General features: G+C 32.5%; 2 protein-coding genes across 2 annotated transcripts in view; one reads left to right on the top strand and one right to left on the bottom strand.

Annotated features, from left to right (window-relative positions):
* LOC105196460 (synaptotagmin-10) overlaps window positions 1-13,561 on the top strand; it is a 35,517-nt gene that overhangs the window by 2,582 nt on the left and 19,374 nt on the right. The gene's annotated exons all lie outside the window — the stretch shown is intronic.
* LOC105196459 (adenylate kinase 7) lies at window positions 1,489-12,894 on the bottom strand. The gene is made up of 4 exons (XM_039459676.1): window positions 12,477-12,894; window positions 11,661-11,800; window positions 9,818-9,976; window positions 1,489-2,284 (listed from the first exon to the last, which is right to left on the bottom strand). Exons 1-4 carry the CDS (start codon window positions 12,580-12,582, stop codon window positions 1,949-1,951), a joined length of 741 nt encoding a protein of 246 aa, XP_039315610.1. The 5' UTR covers window positions 12,583-12,894; the 3' UTR covers window positions 1,489-1,948.

Raw genomic sequence — 13,561 nt, 5'->3', positions numbered from 1 at the left:
TTTGGGTACCCGAAGTTGAAATCGAGTCGGATCGAGTCAGGATTCCAAAATTTTGTAAATGCTGGGTACTCAAATCTAAAGTCAAATCAGCTAACGGTTATAGATTTATGTAGCTACATACTGAAAAAAAATTACTAAATTTTAATATTAATTATAAAATTATAATTATAAAATTTGAAGTTTAAATTTCGAGAGTCCAGAACTAACTAATTGTAAATTTTAATAATTATTAAAAAAATGTAATTTACAAACATTTTTGACATCCTAATCCAGTTTGGCCCAATTTCAACTTTGGGTACTCGAAACTTACAGATACCCGAAGATTACAATCTTTGAAGTCCCGACTATAGACATAGGATATATTCTTGTGGATATCTATGGTTCCAACCCAATCCCGAAAAAAAAATTCTCGACCCGACCCAAAGCTCGGATAATTTCAGATACCCATACACTCCTAGCATTTACGAACACTTATACGATTTCTTATACTGCGCGCCGAATTCTTTTTCTGGAATTAAAACGCAGATTTTTAAGAAAAACGTCGAATGTCACGAAATTAAATTGCTAATCAGTTTAATTATTTTTTTACGCTTGTACGCATCTCTACTATCCCCTCTAATTCCGAAAAAATTTTTTACGTTGTAGTATTATTATGCGGTAAATCAAATCTTTTCTTTCTTTTAATCTTTCGTGTATTCCTAGACCAACAATGCTTTGATCTATAACAGAAAGAAACGCTAAACTATGATTAGAGTTGAGCAAATCAACATTTGTCAGCGCTACCCGGAGGGTAACAAGCCGAAAATTGGACACGATTTCAAGTCCAGAAAATGACTCAGTTGTCTGGCATGATCGATCGTTTATCGTAAGTTCGAGACACAACGTTTTCTTGCGTTGTATTAACACCATAGCTCAAATTGTATTAAAATGTGATAATCAAACTATCTGATAAAAAAAATTTGGTGATAAATTTTTTTCCGTTGACAGTTTTTATGCAGCAACCTAACTTTTATCGTACCATATTCCGTGGTAACTTTTGAAGTGATTAAAGTTGTGTAAGCTTACCGTAAACACAGTCTACTTGGTCAAGGACTGTAAACTTTGCTCGCTGAAATCCTTTCGAGAAATCGCACGTGCACAAATTTTAGATATTTATAAGCTAACACAGTTAAGTTTTTTTTGCGAATTTATTTTATAAAATTAAACTCAAATCCGATTTCAACTCTTTGTTGTACCGATGTAATTGATGCGTTTGAAAGAATGAGATATAAAACATTTTGCGTATCTGAGAGATAAAATCTCTCATCGACGTCGCTTCGAACGGTCAGCTTGAAATGTCTGCTTGTTGCACAACGGAAGAACATCAGCGCTTGAATTGAAAATCAGATACGAGTTGGAAATATAGAACGAGTATTACACACTCGATACAATAAAACGAAGAGAGTTACGGAAAAATTACAATAACTTTATTATTTTTTGAGTGCCGAATATGTAATTTAATTTAAAAAAAAAAATACATGCATTAAGAGGCAAGAGATTATTTAAGTACGTCATGTTATATTTAGTTTGTATTGCACGTGTCTAAAGACAAAGTCACGTTCGGATGAGCATCAGCGTTATTAGATTAAAAAAAATAACGTTTGCATAAAAAAGTCGTCACAGTTAAGTTAACAAAGTTATTATGCATGAAAAGTTGATATTGAAATATCAAAGAGGATTGATTTATATTGAGTGTCTTTTAAAATTCACATAATCTTAAAACGAGACATATTCAAGTAATTAATGTATTATTAATGCGAAATAAATATTAATAATTGATATTGAGGACATATCATGAACGTTTGAGATACGATTGCATTTTTGCGTTTAGTTTGCACAATGTCAAACAACCATATTAATAACGTATTAGTAACTTACTATCTACTTTAAAAATAATTCGACCAACTCGTTAAGCTTCGCTTCCGAATTCATCGATGGTTTGTTCAGCGAAATCCAATTCCTCTTTTTCAGAATCATCAATTTTTTCGTGCTTAGAGCTCCGTTCGAGAATCGATGTTGCATCTACCTCTTCGCCCGCATTCTGCATTTCGCTTTTTTCCATTTTGTCCGCGGTAGATAATTTATCCTGCCTCTTCAGGAATTGCGCCACGTCAGCCTCCAATCCTCCTATCGGAAGGACATCGTTTTGTTGCCGGCCGATAGCGTCTAGGAGCATGCTCATTGTTTCCGTATAATCCGGCTCGAACATCCTCCCCTCGGGATTCTTTTTAAATAAATATTCGGCCTGAAACGAGAGAATATTCTCAGCACAGTACTTGACACAAAATGCGCCGTGAGTTTGGTCTCCCGTACACAAATAAATAGAATATTTCAAATATTTCGATTGATGGAAAATGTTTCATAACAAATTTAATAAATTAATTAAACTTGGAAATAATGCGCAACGCAACGTCGATTAAAAACAAAATATTGCAAAGCGCACTTTACACATGAAAGTGAAAAACTTCAGGATGTATTGGACATAGTACGTTCGCTGCAAAGTAAATAATAATTTGGACATGTGATAATATTAACATTTCAAATAAACTGTACACATATAAAAGTTGTATTACTAAGAATGCATTTTAATTTAATAACACATTTTCATAGTTTATTTACTTTATTTGTTATTAAAAATTAAATTGTTTTTTACGACATTAAAAAACATCTCTATTTTTTTTGTAAATATTTTTATAAATACTTTAAATATTCAAAATGATTTATACAAAGTTTTATTGTGATTGTCTGCTTAGTTATTTTTTTATAATTAAATAAATAAATTTTGTTTACATTACAGAATTGATCTTTCAATTGCAGACATAAAACTTTACATGAATCATTTTGAATATTTAAAATAAATAAAGAACTCAGATTTTTTTCATTATTTCATTATTAATTATATTTTCATTAAAGCACATATCTACTTTTTATTAAAATAATTTTTTATCGAGTTAAATTTTTTCTACTACTTTCAAATGCAATATAAAACAATCTGTAATTTTTTCATAATTTTTGTTAATGTTCCGAGAAACGTCTTGTACATTTTTGAAAATACTTTAACCCGCACAATTTTCTTCTTGATTAAAAAATATGCGTGTACGGAACATATCTACTTCTTATTAAAATAATTTTTTATCCAGATAGAAAATCACCGTCAAATCTTCTCTACTGCTTACAAACGCAATATAAAGCAATCTGTAACTTTTTCATAATTTTTTTTAATGCACCGAGAAATGTCCCATATATCTTTCAAAATACTTTAACCCACACAATTTTCTTCTTAATTGAAAAATATACGTGTACGGAACATTTTCTCCAGCTATTTCAGTTTCTAAAATTAACCAGGTTGCTCCTGCATTCTCCACCCGTGCGCGAGAAAACGCGAGAATATAAGAATTGACCTCATAATCTGTTTAGAAACAGGTCGTGCACCATCTTTCCTCGTCTGCAGCTGATATTATGACCCACTTTCACTTTCAATGTCATTCGTCCTACTTCGTTCTGATTTTTGCATCAGAATCCTTCTCGCGATTCAACGTTGGACAACCTACGCACATCGCTTTACCTTCGCACCGTTTCAATTCTCCGGTATATCGCGCGAATGCTCCGCCGTTTGTTTTATTTCTAGCTGCAACCGTGATTGACACAACAATGCGGCTATTATAAATGCTGCTACATAGTTTTTGCTGTAAACAATACCTAATGCGGGGATCGTTCGACAATAAGCGGAAATGGCAAGTCTCGATCGACGTTTGTAAAATGTTAAAGTCTTATGGGATATTACGCGAGAAACTTTTGCGCATTACTATTTTATTTTGTAATTGTTTATAGAAATGTAATTGTTTGTAGAAACGTATTGAACGCGCTGTACGTTCAGACAGAATTCCATTGTTTCCCATTATTACATCAAACTGGTGGTGCACGAAATTTGGCAGTTAATAATAGAAATTTAATGAAGTCTTTCTCTATTGTTTGGGACTACTAATGAATTGTTATACGCGTAAATACCCATATCGATTGCGTGGGGTTTGTCATTGTTAATAAATTAGTTACCTCTACTGGTAAGGGTCTCTGTATTTTACGTGTGCATGAATATCTGTATAACGTCGGGTTTACAATACAACGGATACGATCCCGTATGCCACGGAATGCTTTAACAAATGAGAATATAGCTAATATCGTTAATGATAATACGCATTACAAAAATAATCCGAAATACTTGGAAATGTTTTTAAGCAAATGAGTTAATATTAAGAATTACCGATAAAAACGGTTGTAATTAGCAGTTGAGTATTATTAATTAACAATTGACCGTTATTAATTTCATATTAAATTAAATAAAGAGATGTTAGTCGGTTTTTCTTCATGCAACATCCATCGGTTCTCTTTTAATACCTTTTCTCTCTCCGATAGCATCCACGTGCCACATTTAATGTGTTTCATCCAATTTTCCCCGGTACGTCGATGTAAAATAACTTTTTAATAGATGTATCTACTGTTGCCTCGTTATCATCACGAGTTTAAATATGAATTTCACAAGATGTGTATACATAGATGGAAAACCTAAACGTTTACCGCAACGTAAAAAAAAGGTTTTGTTCCATAATTTCGTGAAGTTCTTCAACTCCTTAGAAAAAAATAGCTAAAAATAAGTCAGAAGTATAAGTAATTTTAGTAAAGTCTTTTTTTTTAATTTGTTATTTCATAATCTCTCACCAAAATTGTCTGCCGCGACGTAAAGCTATGATGACGCAAGGCTATGCAAGTCGCAAAATAATAGTTCATTATATCACTCACATTTGCATTTGACAGTTGTATAAATGTTACATTGCAATTATATTCGTATAATTTTAGTATAGTCATGACGTCGCGCATACCAGCTTGTTATTAATTTTCCTTTGTAACTTGGTCCGCGCAACGCTCTTATGCAACAGCGTCTAAAGATACTGGCTTATTGTTGCGTTATCATGTCCTATTACCTCGCAATCTCGCTCGTGCCTCGATATTTCCCAAACAACGTTAGAATCCCGATTCGTTTGAACGCAGTCCGCATAGAAATGATCACATTACGTACGTCTAAGAGACGCTAGGGATCGTTTTATCGTATTGCGTACACGGGTAATAATGGAGAGCGCATATGCGCTCAGAAAATTTAGCTGTTGTACACAAGCCCAATATATAGAAAGCAATACTTTCACGTGCAATTTTAATAGTCACGTTTTCTTTTTTTTTCGTAATGATATGGAGTGACACTTAAAAGCACTTCGTAGATCGATTATAGATTATGCAAAGTGAATACGATTGAATCTTGAGTCGAGACCGCGATAATTCGAAGCAACTACAAAAATGACAAATCTATTAAAGATATTACAGATCGCCGGGAAACTTTATATAATAAAAAAATTTCCTAGACGTAGATTGTGACTAGTGACAACGTTGCGTGAAGAGGCATCGTAACACTCATCAAATGATAAATGATAATTTCTTCGAGACTGTGCATGCCCGAGCTACTTGAACGATCGATCGAAGTAGAACGATAATAAAATTTTTATCAGATAGCCGACTTCTCCCTCCAGTATACAGGGTGTCCCAAAATTAACAGAGGTTTTTTTTTCATGAGTAAATTCTTTGAAATATTCTGAGTCAAATATCCTAATACAAAAATGTCGAGGCTGTAATACTTTTTGAATTATAGATTATTAAAGTTATCCAATTGTAGCGCTTAGAATTCGCGCGCTCAATGATGGCATTTATTATTAGTGTCGTAGTTAACTATCAAATAAAGTATGTCGACATACTTCGTTTGATAATTTTGACGGTTTGATTTATGTATAGTTTGATATTTCGTAACATTATGTTGACATTAATCTTTTTGAATAATTTAAATTAAATAATCACTGATGAACAAGACAAAGTTTAAAAGTGACTCCTTATCATAATATAAAAAATTTAAGTTCATATGTAGAAAATCAGTCAATGTACAAGAGCACTCTTATTACTGTGCTATGTGCTATGCGTAAGCGCGTGAATTCTAGGCGCTACAATTGGATAACTTTAATAAATTATAATTTAAAAAGCATTATAGCCTCGACATTTTCGTACTAAAATTTTCGATTTAAAATATTCCAAAGAATTCGCTCATAAAAAAAACTTTGCTAATTTTGAGACACCCTGTATGTTTTCAAAGAAACGAAGTGTTGGTGAAATACTCTTTGAATAATGTATTAGAAATCTATCATCCTCGTAAATTTTTAATCAACGATTATGCAGAAGAATATGAAATCGTTTTGAAAGCTTAGGTCATTAAACGGATAAAGGAAATTCGATTACTTTTATCATTGAAAGAGATCGTTTCTGAAGAGAGAGAGTATTCGTAAATGTGCGTAAATGCGCGCGTTTCTCAAAAAAAAATAAAAAATAAAAAAACAATAACCTTCGAAGATTGTTTTAACGTATCTGTACATTATTCCTAAACTCGTTCATCGATAGCAGTCTGGACCGTACTTACTATATCTGAAATGATCGTTGAATAATGAATTCTAAAGATATTCGGACATATTGCTACAATGGTATATGACATATACCGAATCTATTGGGAAACATCTAAGATAACGCGAATTTACTTTATCGACTTTTCTTATCTCTTGCTTCCCTTCCTTTGCCTCTCTTCTCTTCTCTTCTCTTCTCTGCGTGTATCTCTTCGTCGCTTTAGTGTCTCGCTACGACACACACACACACACATACACACACACACGTTCCACCTATCCATTTATGAAACTATGTGTATACAATGAGAACTTTCTATTACCGATTTTAATGAAAAAAAATCACTGTCTGAAAGGAAAACATTATAATGAATTGAAAGTGGGCAAGAACTTTCTCCTACGTAGGCGATTTTAAAATTAGGGAAAATGGAAGATTAGAAAAATGAAGATGTGAGTGATAAGACTTGTCATTCGCTATAAGAGATTACAGAGTGGATTGTAATGTTTCGTTGGAATTGATCTTATTAGGCAACATCGGTAATATGCACAACTCCCGAATTTATTTATCTTTTAAATAATGAAATAATTTCAGTCTAATTAAACATAATTTTAATTTAATAAATAATTTTATATATAAAATTGCTTACAAAATATAAAAAAAAAGAAATAGTTGAAGTATACATAAAATTAAGTACATACATAAAATGTAACAAAATATGTGTGTAAAAAAACAAAATTTAGTTTATCGCTAAATTCGTAAAAGTGTGGACATAAACCTTAAATCGCGTACGGTACTGCATTTGTATGATCCTTGAAGAGATCAATCGTGAATAATAGTACGAATTAAAACGCTTACTGAAGCTGATAGTGAAAAAAATTGCCTATGCCCTTTGCGTTTCTCCATAATAGCGGACCGATCGAATCCGACGAAGCTCGAAATCACGAAATTATAGATAGAAGGTCCCGATATGGTCGACAGAGAGCCAAGAGAACGGTCATGCTCTTATTCTCCTCGTGGTTCGATGCTCCGGAGTGGAACGGCGTCTAATCGTGAGCAGCAACTTATCGATTTCCACGGGAACGGGATTTGAAGTGTGAAAGTTGTTCTCGCATTCGCACATGTGAAATGTTCCTTTCGCGGCGATTGCCGAACTGTGTCGAAAATCTAACGGAATTGCCTAGTTTGGCGATGACTTGGAATGGACATTCGCACACCGAACAGGTCCCAACGGAATTTTATTTGATAGACACATTCGTGTCTTAACGCTTTCACTCCTGCTAATTGCACTCGTTGCATATAGCTAATTATTATTTTTCCTGCTCAAACGTCGCTTAAACATAAATTATTATTTGGGATAGTACTTTGAAATTTCATTTACATTTATTAGTCATTTATTTAAAATTTAACTGGTAAAATAAACATTATGCACGATGTTGTTTAATCTCCAAGTGTTTCCGTATTTGTTTAAATATATTAATATAGCGTTATATTTGTTTAATAAAATTATATAAATTTTTTAAATATAGCAAAATATTTTTTAAAATAATTTAAAGGTGTAGAAGAAGTAAAGTTCCTTGTAATATTTCCATTATACATAGATTGTTAAATTTCCATTTTATACGTATAAAAAAACATTACGGTTCATAATTTTAGATCTGTACATACTGAATTAAAAAGAAACTATATAATTTCATCAATAAACTTTCTATAGTATACAAGGCCATATAATTTTTTCCTGTTGTTCCGGTACGAATTGATTTAATGCCATGGGACTGTTGGCCGCGAAATTCGAGCATGCATTATGAATCATGCACCATTGTCTCGGTTGCAACAACGATTGATACAATTGTGTCTGTTTTTTAATTTGTTTTGCATTTACGCGGGCATTAACCTGCAAATAATCGCTTGCGGTGATTTTTACACTTCTTCAACAAGAAAATAAAGCTTAGTCATAGTAGTTTTCTCTTTTTTAGTCGAGAATCCGTATATATGTATTTTTTCTTTTTTCTTATTTCTTTTTAGAAAATATTGAGTCCATCTATATATACTCGTATAATGATCTCAAATACTATTAAATTATAAACAATCAAATATAGAATATGTGATTAACAACGCTGATTTTTTAATTAGACTATAAAAATCAGCTTAAGTGATCGTTTACCTAAAGAGAAATTAGGTAACTATATTCCCAGGTTAATATCTTTCCGTCTGGCGAGGGATAATGTCGTGCAAGGGGTGCCAAACGAACCGTGAATTTAACCGAATTAAAAGCGGGTTATTCAACGTAATTACTCCTGAACTCTCCTCCTCCCAGTACAACAAACTAAATTTGTTCCTAAGAGTATTTTTGACTTATCTTATTGCAGCCTTATGTCGCATAAAAATAAAGCAATATTAAAATGAGGTCTATAATTCCTATCCTCCTCCGTCAAATTAAGTAAAATTGATTTGTTGTCTTGAGACAAGAGTCACACGTATTAATTTCAATTTATATATTCTCACATTTAGAATATAAATTTATTCGATGTTATATCGTTCGATGATTAATTATATAATTGCTACGCAGCTCGGCAATAGACGACAAATGTTTTCTCCTTGCAAAAGATTCACATGCAATGCATCATAATCAGTGTTTACGCATAAAGCAAATCCTAGTGATAGGATTAAACAAGATATTTTTGGTATCTATGGAAGTGAGATCCCATGTGGGCTTTCGTGATATTTTATTAGAAAAAAATTCTTTAAACTTTTTTCAGATCAATTTGTTGTTAAATCAAGAATATTATGAGATTCGTTACAAATTTTCATTGTCTAATCCAAATCTGTCAGCAAATTAACGGAACAGCACTAAAATTATTTTATTCTAGATTTAAGAATTTTTCCATTTGAGAATAAAAAACTTTTCTCTCAACAATAATTATGAATGCCCCTATATCAATCTTATTTCACAAAATATAAAAGAGTAATAGCATTGAAATCTTTTGTGCAAACGCGACGGAATTTTGTCTGCCAAAGAGAAAAGAAACTCAATCTTACTATAATTTATTTGTTGCAGCGCATTATTGCGAGTTTTATTGCGGTATTTTAATTTTGTTATGTCCTGTGAGACGTTTTTGCCTTAAACAATTTCAATTTATCACTTCAACTACCGATAAAACGGTAATTGGCGACGTCTATAATGGAAGTGTAAATTACCATCATTTTTTATAAATTGAATGCATCATGGTATTGTCGCGATAATAATAATAAAACCGCGAGACTGATAAAAGTTAATAAACAATAGTGTACTAACGAGAAAATCTATTGGATCCTCCGGTCGTAATTTCGCCACTTCTATCAGAGCTTCCGTCAGCGTCGGAAACACGTATTTCATCAGATAATGCCGTAATGGCTCTGCCAAAATGCAAAGTCTCTCTTCCTCCTCTTGTTTCAATTTGTCCATCAAGTTCGTCTGTAAAAGATAATGTCGTCATTTGTTCATTTGTTATGCAATCTATATTAAATAGTAAATAATGTTAATAGTCGAAAAAATCGAATCCATGTAGTCAATCAGTTTTAATGGCAAATCTTGATAACATTTTTATTTGACAAAATAACGAGAAAAATATTTGAACTGTGATTGATATATCATAAGATACGTATTTTACGATGACTAACACGAGAAAAGAGGTCTTCTTGCTATTTAAATATTTGCGTTACGTAATATTTCAGAAATTGTCATGATATTTGTTCCGCTCTGAATACGTTATCATTGTATAATTACAATGCTGCATTTATACAGAGAAAAAAAATGTTGAATCAATAGAATCAGTTTAATTAAAAATATCTTGTTAATTAAATAACGGTATTAATAAAACAAAACGATTAAAAATGTAAACAAATAACAAACATAGTCGAATGAATAAGATATAGTTGAATAAGATGTAACTGAATCAACATGTATTATTAATGACAGCCTGTGATTCGATGTTTAATTAAATCAAACTACGTTTGAATTCATATTACAGCATTTCGTTTTTAGTGCACAAAAGAGCCATCTTATGCGCAACCAACTGTGGTCGATACGCATTTGCATTTGCGAGTAACTTGAGTTGCTAATGTATAAACTGCAGCTTGCACACAAGCTCCTGTATGCAAAAAAGTTCAGTATTCAAACTTCCAACGCGGCTAATCCTCGCTAGTCGTATAACTGCCAGATACGTGGGAAAAAAGTAGATTAATATTGCAAGTCCGATATTTCAACTCCTGTGATTCGTTTAATCTCCCGATTTTCTTACAAGCTTACCCATAATTCGCCTTTAAAAGTAACTTCTGAATCTGAAAATTTTATGCTGCTCGGCAAAATAATATAACATGCACATTGCAAACATCTAATGAAAACATTAGCTCGTTAGTAACGTGTCGATATGTAAGCATAAATTTTGCCGGGATCAATAATGTGGCGTTTACTACATGGCGTTCTGCTATAGTGCGATTTGATTGAAAGAAAAACCGAACATATATATGTGCTTCCAGAATTACGCCCAGCTAAGCAGAAACCTGATAACTGCTCTAGTGATTATATTGGCTAGATTAAAGCTCGCTTATAACGGACATGCATCTATATTGCAATTGTATAAGGAAAAAGAAATAAGAAAATAATGCGCAAACTGCATCACGTGAATTATATTATATTTATTATTGCAAACAGGACTTATCACGTTTATTGATTTGATTTATTACACTTTTATACTTTATCCTTCCGTCGGGCGCATGTAATCTCACAGATTGATGGTAAACATATTTTCAAACATCTAAATTTTTAATTCATCGTAAATACGTTTACCACGAATCTGTGAGATCACGTGCGCCCGACGGAGGGTTAAACAATTGAAGAATAATTGGGCAATTTGAATAATTGAGTTTACTTTGTACGTAAATTAATCATTTATGTAGGTACATCGGCAAATCTAATATTAAAACGTTAATGTAAACAATTTTGGGAGTTATTTTATTGACTACCCATGTCATACTAATTCAATGCTTCCTTGGATACATATAAATATTTATAGAAGATGAAGAATAAATTAAAATGTCTTTAGCTGCACAGATATAAAATTTGATTTCTGAGTACTGAAAGAAAGGAATATACGAACCCATTCCATCATTTTCTCTTCGCGCTGCCTTTTAAGTTCCAAAATTTCTCGCTCTTTTCGTAATTTTTCTGCAACTTCAGCCGCTCGTGTTTCTGCTTCAGCGCGTTTCCGTGCAACTTCCATTTCCTCAGCTGTTGGCCCTACATGTGTAGACGAAAAAAAGTATTTCAACATTATTGGAGATTAACACTATCTGATACATAAAATTACAGAAAAGTAACATAATGATCTGAACAAGAATAAATTTAATAAAAAATCTCTAATTACGTTCTTTTGCTGTTGCTAATTAAATCAATAAAAATAACTTAGATACTTTATTAATTGGTACAAGAATCGATAGCATTTCTCGATGTCGGTTAACGCTAATTGAACATAACTGGATATTCTGTCTTTTCCTTTGGAGATTGTATATATAATTACAAACAAAGAAAAAACAAACTAATTGTAAGATTGACCAGCGGCGAAAGGACTGACCTTTAGCCAATGAGAAATACAAGCATATTAAAAATTAAGACCACTGTTCCAGAAATTATTACTTGACTAACTTTGAAGGAAGTTTTCAATCTCGTGATATTCAACGGCTTTATTAGAGAATAAATCCCCCTTTAATAAATGTTACTGCGAACAATGGAAGACATCATTCCGTGGTATTTATCCTTTCGTCAGTTTAGAAATAGGAGGAATAACGGGCGTAAGGTAACTAAACGTGCGCAACGATATTGGAAACGGATAGAAGACATTGATGCGTAAAGTATAAAAAAAAAGTTTGAGATGGCATTAAATCGTGGGAGAGAGAGAGTATAAATTATTGTGCACCGTAATTCCTTGGTTTCCCGAGTTTTTCCAGGCACCGATAAATCGTAGGGAACATATCCGGACAAGTGTCAGCTTCCACAGAGATGACGAGTGGGTGGATTTCCATTTCGTCGAATAATTGTAGAGGGGTGTTATCGTCCGTATTTCTCTCCCTAGAATATCATTCGAGATCCGATGCATTCGTGTTGTGTAACTTGTGTATATATAATACAATATAATACAATATAATATAATATTGTATTACATTGTATTACATTATATTATATAGTATTTTATATATATATATATATAGTTACATTCAAATAATTATCAGTGCGAACTGGATAAGTTATTTATACAAACTGTATTTGTTTAATTTTACATATTTGTTCGACAGATACACAATGGAAAAAAAAGTACAGTTTGCACTGATAATAATGTGTATTATTTAAATGTAATTTAAATGTAAATATTAAATGTTATTTAAATGCAAAAAAATTTAAATACACAGGAGCTCTTATTAATACATATGACGTAAAAAGCGCTGAACTGAGAAAATTCTTTAATCGAATTAAAATTACTCGGGCAAGTTGTGTTTTGAGTTGTGCAATGGAGCGTAAAATAACTTAATTGTCGCATTATTTTAACTGCCACAATATACTTGATTTTCTCAGTTGTTGCGTTTTATCCCGCATGCAATCGATCTTTATCCATGCGCTTTCCAATCCTATTTGCGTCGGGATTGGAAGCTAGCTTCAATATCGATTCTTCCGTCAAAGCTGTCACGATATGAATAAGCCATGGTGCTTTTTATGAGCGTAGATACCTTCGAGCCATGATATATTTTTTTTTATCTCTTATACGTGATTAATACCTGTATTCCCTCATGCGTCGCAGCATGTGCTCCTCCGTATAATGCGTGTTTTGTATTTCTCTCTCCGGACGATTTATAATTCGTTCTATCAAAAACTCATCGCTCGCCTCCAAAACTACGATCAACTCTGGCAGGATCAACGTTTTAACGTTTCTAACTTCGACACTCTCGAATTCCTCCTCGGTATCCTCCAAACTTTTGCCGCTAATCAAAAATAGATTTCTGGCTTGTT

Source organism: Solenopsis invicta, chromosome 2 (genome assembly GCF_016802725.1).
Source record: "Solenopsis invicta isolate M01_SB chromosome 2, UNIL_Sinv_3.0, whole genome shotgun sequence".
In the NCBI taxonomy this organism is placed as follows: domain Eukaryota; kingdom Metazoa; phylum Arthropoda; class Insecta; order Hymenoptera; family Formicidae; genus Solenopsis; species Solenopsis invicta.
Note: the sequence above shows the minus strand (reverse complement) of the source record. Positions and strands in the feature narration are given on the sequence as shown.